The sequence below is a fragment of the Electrophorus electricus genome, chromosome 3 (genome assembly GCF_041902795.1).
Source record: "Electrophorus electricus isolate QZ-2024a chromosome 3, ASM4190279v1, whole genome shotgun sequence".
NCBI classification, from domain to species: domain Eukaryota; kingdom Metazoa; phylum Chordata; class Actinopteri; order Gymnotiformes; family Gymnotidae; genus Electrophorus; species Electrophorus electricus.
In genome coordinates, this window is record NC_137499.1 from 34,821,991 (window position 1) to 34,840,455 (window position 18,465).

The 18,465-nt window shown below is 40.3% G+C and overlaps 1 protein-coding gene and 1 long non-coding RNA gene across 4 annotated transcripts; one reads left to right on the top strand and one right to left on the bottom strand.

Annotated features, from left to right (window-relative positions):
• The first annotated feature begins 6,876 nt into the window (after nucleotides 1-6,876).
• Nucleotides 6,877-15,538, top strand: csf2rb (colony stimulating factor 2 receptor subunit beta). Of its 3 annotated transcripts, none has more exons than XM_026997818.3 (14): nucleotides 6,877-7,042; nucleotides 8,782-8,952; nucleotides 9,404-9,512; nucleotides 9,630-9,793; nucleotides 10,234-10,373; nucleotides 11,357-11,504; nucleotides 11,934-12,066; nucleotides 12,310-12,464; nucleotides 12,930-13,063; nucleotides 13,473-13,656; nucleotides 14,110-14,203; nucleotides 14,304-14,376; nucleotides 14,506-14,597; nucleotides 14,802-15,538. In XM_026997818.3, the coding sequence occupies exons 2-14, from the start codon at nucleotides 8,865-8,867 to the stop codon at nucleotides 15,403-15,405; spliced, it is 2,118 nt and encodes a 705-aa protein (XP_026853619.3). In that variant the 5' UTR covers nucleotides 6,877-7,042; nucleotides 8,782-8,864; the 3' UTR covers nucleotides 15,406-15,538. The 3 variants fall into 3 exon arrangements, with proteins under 3 accessions (XP_026853619.3, XP_026853621.3, XP_026853620.3); XM_026997820.3 differs by having other exon boundaries at nucleotides 6,878-7,042; nucleotides 11,357-11,501; XM_026997819.3 differs by lacking the exon at nucleotides 6,877-7,042 and adding an exon at nucleotides 8,419-8,525.
• LOC145657030 (uncharacterized) lies at nucleotides 10,944-11,437 on the bottom strand. The gene is made up of 2 exons (XR_014122823.1): nucleotides 11,336-11,437; nucleotides 10,944-11,094 (listed from the first exon to the last, which is right to left on the bottom strand). It is a non-coding gene; the product is annotated as an uncharacterized LOC145657030 (long non-coding RNA).
• Nucleotides 15,539-18,465: the final 2,927 nt, after the last annotated feature.

An 18,465-nucleotide genomic window follows, 5' to 3' on the forward strand; every position in this document is an offset into this window, starting at 1 on the left:
TGGAAAATATTTAGCACTAGTAAAAAACAAGTAATAAGGCCAAACTATGCAGTAACGTTTGGTCACGTCTTTGTATCTACAAAATATTTACTACAAGATGTTGCTTTACTGTGTGGCAACACATTTAGAGGGAACTAACTTATATCTCATCTATGCATTTCTGCAGAAATAAAGGGGTGTATGTGTATGATAGCATTTGCCAGATTTCTGGGAATTACTTATTTATGTACATTGCACTTGCTCATTATCTTGTGTTACTCATATCCCAAGGAGGTTGTAAAATATAGCTAAATGCTATTTCTGAGTTAGTGAGCTCATTCCGTAGACCATTTCAAGAGACCATTTCAAGGTTGTGGTGTTTCGCACCACATAAAGTATGACAGCAGTGTCAATGTCAAAGCCAAAGTCAAATTTGTTGATCACTTTTCGCAACAGCCATTGTCACAAAGCAACTTTACGTATGTCTAAGCCCTCAATGAGCAAGACAAATGTGACAATGGCAAGGGAAAACTCCCTAAGAACAAGAGGAAGAAACTGAGAGGACTCAAGGGGTAATCCCTTCCTCAATCACTGTGAGTACGCAAACAGAACAAAAAAAAAGTGCAGAAAAGGTTACCTTCCAACACAGATAATTAATGGTGATGAATTACAGTTTATTTTCCAAGACTGCATTTTATACAGCATTAAAGATACAGGAGCTCTAACAGAGGATTTCAGACAGAAAAAAAAAGGTGTTTTTGGAACACTGAAGCATGTAAATCTGTTCTAGTAGATCCCACAAATAAAATTATGAACACTGACAATGAGAATAATAATGAAGGCTGTACAAAATCTGTAACTTTTCATGAGAACTGTGTATTGTAAAAAAAACTCATGATGGAAGCAATGACAGGTGACAGAGTTTACGAAAAGTGTCAGTATATGAAAGTGACTAAATGATGATGTGCTGACCACTTCACAGGAAGCCTCAGTAAGTTTAGTGACTCCTGCTTTAGAGAACCAGACAAGATAGAAAGAGGTCTGAAAATACTGAATTCATACATAAACAGAGAATGTTTCATTCTTGGGCAGAACGGAAAGGCACAGCGCACACTGAGCTGCTATACTGTAGTTTCAGAGAAAAACATCTTCTTTTTCATCTTCAGCAAATGAAAGACACTCTGGACCGTGTCATTTAACTGGGCTTACAACTTCAAAAGGAATTTAACTCAACACAGGAAGTGGCACACTACTGTGTGCTTCTTAGGAAGTTATATATGTAAATATATAATAGATAGGTGTAGATTTCTCTCAGGCTTCTACTGCATTTCTTTGATTAACACTTTATCAGCCTTATCCCTTATGATCAGCCTCAGACCACAATGTGCAAGGTAGGTGTTATAGTTGTAGTTGACCACCAGGTGGGGATATTGCTTCAGGGCATGATGCAATTTCACTTTTCTCTCACAGTACTCCTTAATTATTTCATGCCCTTCACTGTTCCCTGTTGGTTTTAATAAGTTTGTGCTTTATCCACCAGGAGCCCGGCACCATGCTTCCCAATCCCAGGCACGATAAACCTGTGCATCCCCAGATCATGGCTGGCACCACATTCTTCCAGGATCCCTCTCATCAGTGCAGGAGTGCAGTTCTTTTCATTTTGAATAACGCTTAAAGTGCATAATACATTTTATTTCTTCCATTTCGAATACTTCCTACAATGTATGAGAGAATGTCAAGGAGAGGATGAGTTTCCCCTTTTAAGTCTTTAGTTCCTCTCATGGTTCCTTCCTTATTCCTATTCTCATTATTATTCCTAGGGAGTTTTTGCTTGCGAGTGTCTCTTTGGGCTCACACAAGTCTGGATCTCTGCAGAAAGTCATTGTGAGACTAATCTCTCTAAAAGTGCCACCATCTGATGTTAGGATTATAGTCCTCTCTTTTACAGAAGTGGAATGTTATGATGTGCAAGCATTTGCAGAAGTACGATACGCTCAAGGATAACATCTCATCTTGCTAGTATTACATAAACATCTGCACAAACATTGGACACCCCATGACTTCAACATGTGAGGTGTGGACAGAAAGCCATGAGTCTTGTATGTTCCAGCTCTGCTGTGGTCTGTGTCTGGGTAAATCAGCTGCCCTTACTTGCTCGCTGGACTATTTGTTCTTTTCTAATCAAACAAACGCTTTGCTTTGCAGATACAGACAAATATAAGCAAACAGTAACAGTGTGAAAAGTATCTGTTTAAATAACAAATCATTCTTACTCGGTAGTAAGGACTTTCTCCTTTGAAATCATTCTGAAACCTGAAACCTGCTTTACCTCTCTAAAAACCCTTAACCCACTAATACAATAAACAGGAGTGATTCATTCTGACTAGAAAGTCTTAAAGGGGGTTCAACAAAATGTGTGAATCTAGCAACATAGCTGTTCTGTACGAACACAAAGATACAAAATGAGGAACTGTTCTATACTTACTGAACTTGATTTACATTAACAGAAAAGAAACTGTTGTTTCCAGGAAGTCAGCTAGACTCTATAAAACCACTGAGATGTAAAGATATGAAATTCAAGAACACCAGTTCAAACTACTTCTAAACTTCAGTCCAATCATGTAAACCAGCTCCACTCTGAGGGTTGCATTTCTAAAGAACATCAATTTTTAAATGTCATGTTAACTTTTTACAATTTCAGATCAATTTTCACCACTGACTGCATGCAGTAAGCAGACTGTGACAGAGACAATGAAGTTTTTATCAGTAATGCATGGAGGAATACACAATTTTCATCTAGCTGTCTCTGCAAAGATCAAGCCATGGCATGAACACATGCAAGTGGATTAAATGCAAATGAAGATTGCACTGAAATGCAGAATCTCAGAGCAAAATACTTCAGGCAAATCCAGAGATCACTCATGTGTACACATGCAAAAAGTAATACTGGTCTTCAGCTCTTTAATATTTCAGCAAATTACTGCAACATAACATGCTGCAACCATGGGCAGTGCAGCTTGTGCAGCTCTTAGAAATACATAGGTCACATGTTTGAAAGTACACATTTAATAATTTTAATAATAATTTAATAGTTTTAGGTGATGGACTACTCTGAACCCAGACATCACACCGATGCACTCAGAGTAGTTCTTAAGCCTAACTCACACATCCCATGGCACCGGTGGCAGTGATACCAATGGCAAATCTTCCAGAGAGGCAGGCATTAAAAAAACAAGAAAGGACACCTTCCTAAAAATAGAGAAAGTACCCATTAACAGCCAATAGATCTATTGTCAAAAACTGATCAATGACGGGGAGGGCAGTGGATGGCTGACAGCAATAGATGTGCTACATACATATCATAAATTGGCAAGGCATAAAGTATTTTTGTTTCTAATAAAGTCAGTGCAATTATATGAGCTTAAGTGTGTTCAAAGAAAAAGAGAGTTGCTGTAGACAGCTTGCATGTTTCTCATGATCAGTCTTCACACCATCTCCTTTTTTTTGTGTGTGTGGTGTCTTTGGTTAGCCAAGTACAAGCATAGATAAACTACACTGTCACTGACTCATGAACACACATTTAGTGGTGAGAGATGTTTATCAATGAGGTGAGCGCAAACATGCAGAGTATAATTTCACAATATAATGAACTATAATGTATAATGCAGTAACTAAAAGGTTTTGAAATACATAAAGCTTTAAAAAAGAAATAGCAAACATCTGAAATTTTTTTCTAATACAACAAACTCATCAATCATAAGAGAAAACAAATATGTGGCACTGTATCTGATATATACTCCATCTATTATGTATTAATACATGTATTATGTACTATAATATAATATGCATTAAAATAAATGTATTGTGTATTGAAGATTAAACACCTTAAGAAAGGCTCTAAAGCAGAAGTACCAGTGACTTTGATACATGTGTTTTTAAGATGTGATTTTTTATTATTATTACTATTATTATTACTTTTATGAAAAAGTATTAAAAATTGGGCAAGCAGCCTAAGCTGCCTTGCTAAAGATCTCAGAGTGGTGTGCAAGAGTCACAGAGTTGTGGCTTCTCTTATACTTCACTTATAGCTTCATTTAGAATAACACAATAAAATAAATACCAGTATGAATTTTCTACACGTTTTGTGTTACAAGTAACTTGAAGTCCGTGCTGTTATTTTATATAACTTTTATCGTTCATTTCTTAATTTCATTTTCATAAAGATTGCCAATACTGTGGACACGGCAATATTAGGTATCACTGTCAACTGAGATAGACATCTTCTCCCACACTTACATTGTTTCATCACTGTAGGCTTCCATGAGATTTCATACCACTCAGTTTTTATATGTGTGTGTGTGTGTGTGTTTGATAAGAGATCGAATTGATTGATAGTATTATCCAGAGATGAGTACAGACAAGCAAAGATTCATCTGTATATGTGTGTCAAAGCATTTGCGTGTGTGAGTGATAATAGATTAAAGTACAGTATCCCAGAATTAATGTCTGAGGAGATATAGCAAAGCGCTCTTCACATCACAGGAGCAGCCCAGCTGGGAGACTCCCTGACTCCAAGGCCCCGTGTGTGCGATTTTTTGATGATTCGATAAACGGTTGATTTAGGTGTCATCTTACAAGCAGCAGTTTCCTTGCCTGTGAAGCCCTTTTGATGCAATGTAGTGATGACTGCATGTGTTTCCTTGGAGGTAACCATGGTTAACCGAAGAAAACTTCAACTGGGCGCAGGGCACATAGAGCATCACACCACCAGGAGCCCGGCACCATGCTTCCCAATCCCAGGCACGATAAAACTGTGCATCCCCAGATCATGGCTGGCACCACATTCTTCCAGGATCCCTCTCATCAATGCAGGAGTGCAGTGCTGGCACCCTCTTGCAACTATAGGGCATCTCACCAGACGAGGCATGAAAACCTCGCCCCTCTTGTTGACCGTAGCTCCTCTCATCATGGACTGGGCGCAATGCTGGTGCTCCCTTACTTTAATGGGGCCCCATTCTGTGTACAAGGCTTGGTAGTGTTGCTTTTCTATGTCACAGAGCCCCATCTTGTTGATATGGTGCAGAGCAAGAAACCGCCACCATGCTCATGCTTGCAAAGACACAAAGCACAACAGGTAATGGTACCACTGGGCAGCCCTCCAGACTGATTGGCCTATCCACATGTGGTCAGTCGTTCCATCACAGGCGTAGAACCTGACGGAATAGAAGGAAGCAAGGGCAAGTCTCTGACTGAAGAGTTTAAAGAAACAAACGAAAACAAAACCGAACATAAAGGTGCACTAACGAGAACTAAAGAAAACCAACATAATACATCAATGACCAGTCAAGTCATGATAACACAAAGCGGCTTATAAAAAGCAGAACACCACAAAACTCAGGTGGTGCGTAGAATGAGGTGATCACAATCTACCTGAGTGGGGCATGGAGATGAATTAAGACGGGCATGTAAAAATATAAACAAACGTCTCTTGCAAAGCTGCCGCCGCATATTGGAAACTACCAGCAGGGGGACACTATTACAAGTAGTTTTTCATGTCATTGTTATGACTGTACAATACATACACCATAAAATCTTTCTGAAGCCCTCACTTTTGTTACATTGTTACATGCTTGGCAAGTTGTACCATATCATCAGTGTTATTTCACCCTGACATACCAAAACAAAAAAAGCTGCAAAGTCAGTTGTCATAACGTGCTATGTAATTACACCCCACAAAGTGTCATGACCACCAAATATCTGTGTCGCTTGTCAAAAGCAGCTTTTATTTATAAATGATAACGTATGTTTACATGTGACAAAGGCTGAGGGCAGTAACCATATTGAGTTCTCAAACCTAGGTCCTACAGGTGGTAAACTTCAATGGTGATAAATGCTGATCATCAGAACAAAGAGCCAGCTCCCTGGCACAGCATCCAGAGCACCACTTTTACCTTCCTAAGTGTCATAGGTGTCATGTAGCCTTCTAAATCGCACCCTTGTTAGCCATCTGTTTTTTCTTAAAATAGCATTAAGATTTTACCTTAGCATTTCGTGAGGCAATGTTTAACTCATACGTGCATATGCTCACAGTCAAACACACACGTCTATCTCAGAACCTTGTCCAGCTCCAACTTTCAGATATAACATTCAATACCTCTCTCAAAATCTATAATTCAACATAACCCATGTGTTGGTGTGTGAGAGTGTGTATGAGTTTGATCTGACCTGTTTATATACCCTACACGACCTTGTTGGAATACTCAAGGATATAATCTACACACATAACCACTTCACTAGCAGAAATGAAACATATCGTTGATATTTAACACTGATTAAGCCTACTCATGATCGTATCTGCCCCATTCAAGGCGTCTGAAACTGGTTATCAGTCTTTCATTGCTAAACAGCTGATATTAACAAATGCGAGCAACTTTTCTTCTAACAGATAAACGCTCCTGCCACTTCATGTGACACTTGTGCAAAGGTACACACAAACATTTCTGCAAATTTCACAAGAGCCACACCATCAAACAAAAACCAGCAGCACAACTAAAGCATTTACCTTTGGGTTCACACACCTTCAATGCATCCTGTCCATCTGTGTGTGTGTGTGTGGGGGGGGGGGGGGGGGGGGGGTGTTTGCTTTGAGAGGGAGACTGGGTGCCTCACTTAGCATTTACACTGTATGGCATGTGCAGTGTATTTCAGTGGAACTCTGTGAGTGGACCGCATTAGGTGCCAAGGACACTAATTTGCTGACTAGATGACAGCTATGTTGGCACCCTCATGAAAGGAGGAACCAGTGGTTTTTGGTGTATTTGAAGACGTGATCGCATGTATTGAAATGCTATGACACAGTAATGAACATGTACACCCATATCCACCCTCCCGAGACTCATGAGTTCACACACATTCACATTGACACACAGACACACAAACTCACACAGAAAGTACCTGCAACTGCTACCATTTGCACACACGAGACATTAACATACACTATGAATATCATTTGATGTTTGGTTGGATGGATTCCCTCACAATTGACAAATTGAAAGAAAAAAAGGTACAGAATGTTTATGATAATTCTTTATTTTAAGAATTCCTTATTTTAAAATATACAACAATCACTACATGTTAAAAGCAGTTTTCAAACATTTTTAAAAGGTTGTTTTCGTCAGTTTGCAATAACTTACACATATTTTGAGCTAACAATTAAACTACATTCATTTAAGGCTGGTACTGCAAAATATTAGCAAAGTATTGATGTTTTATTTGATTTTATTTTAACATATTTTAAGTTTCACTCATTTTTCTTAATGAAACAAAACTTTAGAACACTACTTTATTACTTCTGATGGGTGGTGTAACTGTAAACTTTTTTAAAAACCTATAAAAATATGAGAATGTTGCTTAATATTAATATGAAATCTTCACTTTTACGCATTTAACGCAGTTTTTATTTAGTTGACAAAAGAGCATTTAGTAATTAATGAGTGCACGCAGATTAAAAACAACTTTAAATGTACTCCGGTAGTTCAGTTCAGCTTTCTTTTGCTGGCATTTAAGTCTTAAATAAATTACTTCGGCTCATAACACGAATTCTGCGTACTTTCCAGAAGCATAAATTGACTTTCCTTCTGACTCAATACAACCCCACGTACCCCACATCCAGGCAGTAAACACAGTAAACATTCTGCAACATCGTTTTACCGTTTTTGTGTAGAAAGGTGTTAATGAAAATGTGATTTCTCAAGCGTTTGTGTTTACAGCAGCTTTGCGGTAGCCTTTTTTCTTTAAGGTCTTGAACAGTGTAACCTTTTTAACCCCTTTAGGGGACAACAAAGTTCAGATGGCGTTGCGGACTATCATCGTGTAAAAATGGTAGCCTAACTTGAGCTTCAAAACGTTTCATGAAGTAACTTACCTATCCACCACTATTTAATGATGCTGTTATTATTGTTGCTATTGTGTTTTAAACTAAAAGCGAATACAGGAGCGACGCAAGAGACACATTAGTATGAAGTGCACTTCTTATGTACCATAGCGGAAATAGAGACATGGATAGTGATATTTAGCCTACTGCGGCTAATGAGGTATTCCCCCTTTAGTGTTTCCGCTTTCACCTATTCATCTACCTACAGCCATACTGCTAAAAACGGCTTTACTCTGAAAGCAACAGAGAGATGTATTACTACCAGTATAAGTACCGTAACGTCCTGTGCTCACAGACAAGTTTTTAAAACTCTCGTACGCTCACTGTACTACTTACTCCCTTTAATCTCCTTCCTACAGTTACTGTCCCACTTTACATCTTTTTTCTTTCCCGTCTGTGCCGCTCACTCCCCTGCATTTTCTCAGAAAGCACATCACTCCTCCCATTCCAGGCAGTCCACAGATAAAAAAAGCACTGTGACGCTGCCACGTTAGGTCGTAAAAGAAGGAAGTTGAGGGAGTTTATGTTCTAGATTTATTTCTGGTTCAGGTCTACAGATTCATCGGTAACACTAGTCTGCTCATAAGATGATGACGGATGGTGCTCGCAAAGTGTAATTTGATATTTGATAAAATGGATATCTCTTGAGTGGAACTTTTATGGACAAATTGTTATTATTCTTGTTGCTGTTGTTGTTATTTTTGTTATTATTATTACTATATAATTGTGTAGATTGTGGGACAGGCGCAGTAACAAAATGTTTTGAAGAAGTGTCAATTTCTTGTGTACTACTGCTGCTACTACACACACACACACACCATTTTACATTTCAGCCTATACAACTATAGTGTTTATGTTGACTATCACAGGCTCTCAAGCTGGCCCTAACCTCTCGGAATGTCTGAGAACCTCTTCGGCGAGGCTGAATCTCTGACATCCGACCCCAGTTAAGATGCACCCTCTCCAGACGCTGATTGTTACAGCACTCCCTCTGCTGGTCTCAAGCTCCACGCTACAGCAGTGCTTGCATCCGCGTTATTGTAAGTGAGGGAAGGCAAACATCGCATGATTTTAGTAACTATTCTAAACTGTTTGATCCTAGTGCTGCAATACAGTGTATGTAATCTCTGTTGTCTAGGGCCAGGATTAATATTTCTTAGTGATTTTCTTGATTTTATGTTTTGAGATTAATAGTCAACTTTACTAACAAAATGTAACTAATAAAATAAATTAATATTACAACCAGGATAGCCTTAATCACTGCCTCACAGTCTCTTAAAATGTTTAAAATAATGTTTGGTAATTCACTTAGTGTCCCTAAATTGAGAACATGACCAGGAAAATACTTTTCTAGCATGGCTGTAATGCACTTTAGAAGCCTTTATGTAAACTGGTTGTCCTAACATTACTGTAAATACCAATCACATATAGGTTTAATTACCCCCGCCCTTAACTTCTGACCTCTGACTTTATTACCTGTATTACCTGTAGTTTCTTCTGTGCTGGACTCCCTCCAGTGTTATAATGATTTAACCACCTACATACGTTGCACCTGGGAAGAGGATCCGCATGCACATTTCAATTTGTCAGAAATCACAGGGTGAGAAATAAAAACATGCCCATTCCTATACAAAAACTGGGAGGATATTGCAGAAGGGAATATACAGAAAATATATTCAACATGTGTAAACCTTTGTGTCTGTCTGTCTTTCTGTAGAGAATCTCCATGTGTCTCTGACGGACCCAGTTACCTGTTGCCCAATGGAAAGACCTTTCGTAGCTGCCTGTATAAAACTCTAGTGTTCACCTTGAGCTCACACACCTTCTTCTTCAATGTATCCTGTCCATCTAAAGTCACAGTTTTTAATGTAGCTCAGCAAGGTGAGTGTGAGTGTGTATGTGTTGGTGTGTACATTTTTAGTTTGTTTATTCAAGGCATTGGGTTAGTGGCTCAGGTGGTTTTCACACGGATGATTATGATGATGATGATGATATTTATCACTACATAACATTCATACTCTTGATCAAACTTACCCAATATGAAAAGCACTTCAAACTACTAACCTACAGGTGCTAACAAACCACTATCTTAAATGAGCTGTTTATAGACCAGACATTTCTGCTTCTAAATGCTTATGGGCAGGTGCTCAACCCTATCTTGTAATTCTCCTGACTTGTCTGTGTATGTGTGTGTGTGTGTGTGTGTGTGTGTGTGTGTGGTGGGGCATGTCAATGAGAGTGCATGGATTTTGACATTGTAGGGATGACCTTTGGCTAAGGACCAGCAATTGCAGCATTTATTTTATTCATGTGTTCCACAGGCAAAGTGTTACCTCCAGTCAACCTAACAGTGAGGGGAACTGAAAGTGGAGGCCGAGTGCTGAGTTGGAGTAGCCCCTACTCTTCCAATCACACACTCACCTACCAGCTCAAGTACAGAAGACATGGACACGACTGGACCGTGAGTACCTGCACTGTACACACATGCATGCACACACACACACACACACACACACACACACACACATACAAGCACCATCTTTGGCCCAGACTCGTTCTTGGAAACAGTTAAAATTTGCCTGCATTCTGGTGTTGCTATGAACTAGACGTGACTGCATACAACATACAGAAAGTAATAGTTTTCTGCATGCCACTTTAGTCCTAAGGATTAAAAAAATGTATCCCAAGTGAGTTAAACTGTCCAAGACTTTAATTTAGCAACCTATATATATATCTACACTTATATGTACATATGATGTGCATATATTCAGACTAAGATGAATGTTTAAGAATCTCCAAACAAAAATAGAGCCTTACCCTACTTCTGAAGGAGGGTAGACAGCTATTATATCTGGGCCATATTACTTTTTAGCTGATTTTGCAACCTCACTGAAACATTTCCACAAATACATGATATGGTGCATGCAGTCATTCTGAAGAAAGACTACCACATAACCCCACAAGAGATGCACAGGGAAAACAGCAAAGCAGCATTGTGACAGTGACAGTTCAGAGGAAGCGAGAGGCAAGGTTGCACCAAAATCCTCTTTATTTTCCATTGTCAATATGTGGCAATACCACTACTAACGATAAAAAAATATTTGGTTCCAATAGTCCTTGTAGCGATGTACATGGTGGGCATGAGTAGTCCAACGGGCCACTAATGTTCAGCACTTTGGGACCTGTGAGTTTAAATAGAGAGAACGAACAAGAAACAGGTGAAGGTGATTAGTAGGAAGGAGACTGGGAACGAGGCAGGTGTTTCGTGCGATCCCTAGCAGGAGTGGGCGTGTCCCTCCCTCTGGCTGCCCGGCCAGCCGTGACAAGCATGAATGAATGAATGACTGGAGCAGTCTGAAACCAGATGGCAATCTGTAGCGATATGGCAATGTGTCTGTGCCTGGGCCACAGATGTAATCTTACCCTTTCTCTTCTGCTGGCTAGGTGGTGAACACGACTAGCTTTGAGTTGGTGATTGAGAAGACGGCACTGGTGCCAGGTTACTCTTATGAGGCCAGAGTGCGAGCTTGTGGTCGTGTGGGCCTGTGGAGTGACTGGAGCCCCCCAGTGTCCTGGACGACTGAGGAAGGTGGTAGGAAATATAAAACTGATTAACTTAATACTTTACTCCTCACTTTAAATCTTCTCTTTCTGGAGTAGCTGCAATATTAAAAGTCATATACAATGTATTTAATTTGTATCTAAATTAAACCAAAATTGAGCTCAATAGAAAAAGCACAATAGTTGTGGGAAAAACCACTTGAAACTTGGAGCAGGACTCAGTTTGAAAAGAAAAACAGCAAAACTGACTCATTTCATAGTTGCTGACATGCAAAGTAAACCTCTTAGGAAAGTTACCTTTTCTTTAATGAACTAAACTGTGGTCACACAGCTCATATTTAAGAGCCTATTTTTGCTGGCATGCAGGGTTTAAACCTGACAAACATGTTTTTAACACATCTCTTTCTTAATCTTTCTGTCTTTCATTCTCTTTCTTTCTTTCCACCCCTTAAAAAAACAGAGGCTGTCCTCAACTTGCAGTGTGTATTGGTGGACATGGGACTTGCGTGCAGTTGGCAGGTGAAGAGAGAGCACGCCCAAGTCCTCTCTTATTTCCTATGCTTGAGAGGAGATGGAAACAATCAGTGCAATCAGTGAGTATCCCTGTCCCCCTTGGCACCAAGAAACCCCACTCACAGCTTCAGTTCTCCCTGCTCCTGCTCCCGCTTTGCTACATAGAGCTTCTCCTTCTCAAACGCACCCATGAAGGGCTTCTTACATAGCTGATGGGTTATGTGGTGTGTTTGGTGGAGGAGGCTCTAGGACCAAGGGATGCAGGGTGGAAACATACTGCTTAAAGAATAAAAATAAAGATGATTGTTAATTTTTCTTTCCAGGAGTTGTGAACAATGCACTGTCCATGCTGGAGAACTGCAGCACACAGACGCTCTGCTGAACATCACGTGTTTGGTGGTCAGCCGCACACCTGAGCTGCTGACTGTGGAGATCCGAAGCATTCATGCCAGAAAGGAGTTTCAAGACCAATGCAACTGTAAGTTTCATCAACACCAGATCTGTATGTTAAAATATACTATCATGACCATAATTGTATAGTGTTTACTGTCCTTATATATATATATATATATAACAGTCAACATTGGCTGTAATACATACAGCTGGGAGGTTACATATATGAGTGCTGCCTCCTGGTGTTTAGAAGGGCATCCTGCATTGCTTCAAAAAATGGTTTAGTGTGTGATTCTGCTCAGAGCAGGGAAGAACTGTGTAATGCTAATGGCTCTCTACTAAAAGGTCTGATTGATCTGCAGGCTGAAGAATTGTGTCAGTTGAAGTCTAAACTCAACTCTTCAGTCCTCAGAGACTGGCATTAAACACACCAAAGGAGGCATTCCTTTTTAGTACCGGCCTACAGGATGGGATGAATAAATGATTGGATAGATTGCTTGCGGGATGTGTCATAAGCTTAAAAAATCCCCCCTTTTCTCTGTGTTCCTAGTCCACCCCCCACGTCCACGCACCGTCCAGGTGGACAACAAGGATGGCATTTGGAGAGTGAGATGGTTCAGGCCCAAGGTCAACATAAAGGTCGAACTTTTCTACCAAGTGTGTGTCCGACGCAGCAACATCCAGGTAGGAGACCCAGCTGTGTGTCTGCTTGTAATGTGCTTGCCCAACATGAGCCTGCATCTGTAGGGCTATGATCTCGTTCGGTCTGTCATGCTCTTGTCACCATTCTCTCTGAACACAGGAAGCGAATAAAAGATGCACCAAGTATGAATGTGTAGGTGTAATCTTGTTTGAAACCTGTGCCAATAACTTTGCGAGCTGTCAAAACCACCATGCAACTGCACAAATCTGGCAGACAAAAACAAAGCAGCTTTGGACCATCATGTCATGCTCGTACTCTTGTTACACACTTACAATTCACTTAAACTGACCTTGAAACAATGGTCAAACATGCGATCTGTACTAGCATACTTTTATATTGAACTTTCCGCCATAACGGAGTTCTATTTCCTTTCCATCTATTTCCGTGTAGGCTTCAGAGGAGTGTTACAATATCACGGACAATATCGTGACAAACCCCCTCAGTTTCGACATCCCCCACTCCTCCCTCCTGCACCAAACGCAGTACATGGCTCAGGCCAGAACCCTGCCGGGTGTGGGCCGGTCTGGGAGACCCTCAGATTGGTCAGAGCCTGTATATTTCACTACCGACCCAGGTAAGCCACACTTACTCGACACAAAATTATCCCTCCATTGTGGATCATGGGAAATATCTTTTATATAGTGTTTACGCATATTAGTAATGAGAACGTGGATGCCAGAAGAGTCTAGAAAAGGCAGCTATGTAGAAACAGAATACCAGTGGAACAGTTCAAATGTCTGTGAGATTTCACACTAGCCTGGACTCTTCAGCTTCAGTAGAAGGTTGCTCCGGGATAGGCATGAAGAATGCTTCAATACAAAGCATTCACAGAGATTCAGGGAGCCTCATTTGTACAATCTGAGCACTGTTAAGAAGATGTAGTGTAAGTAAGCAGGGAGACTGCCGAAAGCCAAATGATTAAATGTGTGTGTGTGTGCTTTTGAAGTGGAAAGGTTGATCTGATTGCTTACAGTTTTATAGTTATTGTCATGTGAGTCTAAGACTAAAACTTTGTGTTTGTGTATAGCTCCATCGATCAACACCTTTATTTACATCTCCACTGGTGTGTTGGTGTTGATGTTCTCGATCGTCTTGTATAATGCACTTCCAGCTTGCCACAGGTAAATTACACAGCACGCATTCCGCCACAGTTAAGTCACTCCTGAACTAATGCTCTTGTAACAGAATGATGGAAAAGTGTGTGTGTTTCCTGTTCGATAGGAAGTTAGAACTGTGGAAAGTGTCTATTCCTTCTCCAATTAAGAGCAAAGTCCTGAAGGAAATGAGCAGTAGAGTAAGTAACAAAAAGGCATATAGATGAGTGTTGGTTTGAAAAATAACATTACCTCAAATAACTAACCATGAATAGCATTTCAGTTTGTGCTATTTTGTCTTTATCATTGAGTGACTCTTTCTCATCCAGAAGCCTCCTGCTGGCTGGACATACAGTGCCAATGAGAAAACCTCTGTCTGTATCATGCAGGCCTCAGACAATCCCATCATCTGCCAGGGCAGGTGAGGACCTCATTTGTGCTCTCTTGGTTTCATGGCTGCTGCTGTATCAGCTACAACCACTCAAATCTGTCTTTAAAAAAAGCTAATTTAGAAAGGCTACTACATAGGTAAAACCCTTGTACATAAAACCACTGTTATACAGCACAATATGTTGTTAATTTTATTAACTCGTGTAATAAATAAAAATGTTTGTTTTTGTGGCAGTATTTTAGAGTACCCACTTCTGACATACTCTGATGACAGCAGTGTAACCATTGGCATGATGAAAGCTGATTGGACACATGGGTCCAATGGCTCCTCTTCCACAGAGGACAGCAGAATGATGGACACGTCTGGCATGAGCTTCCTGGGCCCTTACATCCTGTGCTGCCAGGAATCTATGTTGCAAAGCGAATTGTCTGACCCATCTTTCTCTCCTCTGTTGAGCTATGACAACGAGAATGCGTTGGATTCTAAGAGCACCTCAGATTCTTCCCTAGTAAAGGGAGGCTATGTTTTCTCCCCTCCAACCATCCTGCCTTCCACAGATGACTCTGCTCCATCGAGTCCACCCAGCCCAAGCAGAGAGCCCAGCCTTTCAGAGCCTCAGAAGGACAATCCTCCGGCATACAGCCCCGGCCCCGGGGGAATGCCCTTTCCTCACCCCTCAGGCTACTGTTTGATGCCCAGAATGGACCTGAATGCGGCAGATTGGGCACAAGCCTCTGCCTCACCACCAAAGTGTGATACAGAGAACCATCCAAGCAAAACCACAGAAGGAGATGAGCATGCATGCAGCTATGTGACCCTTTCACAGCCTGGGATCTAATATATTCTCTTTCACTGCTGGTTATATATGCTTTTATTATTATTACTATTTTCAGATGTTTGTTTCACCCAGCAGCTTTTCCACTCGCTGAGAGGAAAAGTAAAATAAATACTAACATTTTGATGAAAAGGAACTCAATGCCGCATCATGTCAATCAAAACTCTAACCATGTATTGTGGCAAACTGACCAGCAGATGGCAGTGTTGTCAATGCCCTTGCTGAGAGCCACACGTATCTGTAACTCTCTCTCAGCATTACGTGTCACATTTCATTGTGTGAATAGCCATGGAAGGTGAGCTATAATTATTGCTACGGCTATGAATGTAAGCGTAAAGTCCGCTTCTTTCCCGGGGAACACAAAGTGAGATCTAATGCAAACATAGTCTTTAGTTGTATATGTGACAAATGTATGTGTTTTATTATGTGTGAAGTTAGAAATTCCTAAAATAACAAATGCATACACACAACCATGCCTCCCTCCATAGACAACATGGCTGTGTGGGTGGTATGTGGTTAAGTTGCAACCCATTTTTCCAGGCCCCAATAAGTAAATGTATAAGCAGATTGTTGCAGTTAAGTAACCAACAGACAGTTTACTATTCGACAGGCAGATTACTATTTGAGAACCAGTTTTCCAATGAATAGCCAGTTCACCAATCGACAGCAAGTTTACTAAATGACAAGCAGTTCACTAGAACTCTGGTGCTGCATTGCTCAGCTTGGCCTGTGGGATTTTGTGTGTGTGTCCTCAGTTTATACAGTTTAGCAGACTGTACAGTAGTTTACATTTGTACCACAAAATGTTTAAAAAAGTTATTCATTTAATAACTGCTATTTGACTCATAACGGCCGTGACCATTTCTGTCCTCAGTGAAGGTGCACAAATTCTGATAACATGTTGACACAATCCTTGTTTTTAATCTACCTGTTTCACCCCTTTGCTACATATCGTGCCTTACACTTTTATCAAATTATTTCTCTCCTTATCACACTACCCTCACACACTGAGACATCCTTACCAGTGTTATGACCTTGACCAAGACTCACATGCACATCAATCTTTTTTCACCACATTCCAGATAAATTCTGTTCTACTGCAGAGACATTCCACAACAAGTCTTTAAGATCCATTGTTCAAAGTGTGTGCATGTGTGGTTGTGTATAACTGAGAGAGATAGACAGAGAAAGGAGGGAGAGAGACAAGGAGAAAAAGAAGAGGGAGAGTCAAGGAGAGAGAGAGAGAGAGCGAGAGAAAGGAGATGAGAAGAAAGGAGAGGAGAGAGCCCCTCCCCCAGACAGTATGCCCCTTGTCCTTTGTTTTAAGTAAACACCAGCAAGCCAGAACCTTGAAAGGGTGTTTGGAAAATACAGCATCGTACAGATGGTTATATAACCACAGTGCCCGCAACGAACAAGAGGTGGCCTCGTTGTGACATTCTGGATTCATAAACAACATTTTATTCCGCACAAATCAACCATCAGAAGGATTCATCATACATATTCCCATGTGACTTTGGGCAGTGTGGGGCAAGCAAACCTATCTACCTGTATCCTTTTTCAGGTTTCAAAGTCCAAATGTGTTTCATCTGATGAATCCTACACCTTTATCATTATGTCTGGGTTTGTCCGTACCAATCCACTGCACAGCTCATTGGTGCATGCACCATCAGTTTAGTTCATAATATTACAACATGAATAAGCATCCAGACCAATGTGGCAACAGTGCAGCAACAGCAGATCCAGTCTGTGCTGCTGCCTGGACAGGCAGGTGGTTGGAAGTGTTTAGGAAGCCTCTCAGAGGCTTTCAAAAAGGGTAATGCAGATTCCAAGTCTCCGACAACACCTAATACCTTTTGCCATAGTGGCCCAGAAATTCCTTAAATTGCTTATGTTAAACCTTATAGCAACAGAATATAATAAAAAACAACACTGAAGCCTGAACAGTCATGAACATGTGTGCACAGATACACACCCCCTTAAGGGCTGCATTTTAGAGGATTAATATAAAGGGTGATCATTGTAAGATAAGATCCAAAATAACTCCAGAGTAAATTAGGACTTTGTCATAACTGTCTCTGAGGTTCAGCTCTGAGTTCTTAGGAATGTTGTGGTTTTCTTTATGCCAAGGGTCTTCATCTGCATCATCTCCTTTATCACGACTACACTTCTGAAGTAGCATAACCAAATAACCACTGGGCTAAGAACATGATCTGTAAACCAAAACAAAGATCTATCTTTTTTCCCTGTCTACTATCTTAGGGCAAATGATACCCTCAACAACAAGGCACCTCAGCATGAATGAACTCCAGCACACACTGGCCTTTTCCTCTAAGTAATAAGGCACAGAAAATTGTACACACTTGAAGGTGCTCTAAAACCAAGGTTTGTTATTATTATTGTTTCATGTGAATGATAGCGCATTAGTCCTAGTTCATGTTTATATGAATTAATGCTTTAAGAGCAAATAAATCTGTAGAAAGAGTGACTGGTCTCCTCCTCTCTGTGATTTAGCCTCCATTAGTTAAACAGCTGTGCACACACTCACACGCACACAGAGAGAGAGCAGCCATGCAAAACCAGTCCACAAGTCCCAATAGTACTGCACAGAAAAAAACATGCAGTGCCTTTAGGAAAAGTGCTATAGAAAAATTGCTTGACAAATAAAGTCATAATTCCATCTCACTCTTCAGCATTTTATATATTTACTAAACATAGTATATGTTTCCTTTACCTAGGATAGACCAAGCAAATGTGCAGTCTCTGAAGAATAACCAGTACCAATACGAAATGCCCTATGTTCTGTATTACAGAAACCTTTCAAACGTTTCAATTTTCATGTGAATTCATGGGAATTTTCTTTTGATATTTATTATTTTTTCTCAAGTCTACATTCTACCTCAGGATGGACATGAAGAAGCATGAAAATGTATCTGGATACAGTTACTGTTACTAGGGATTTTGATCAGTGCAATTTAAAAACAAAAATGGGCAGATATTTCTCCTGTATATACCTTTTAAGAATGCTTATCAGGCACCACCAGCAATTCAAGGCAAATTACA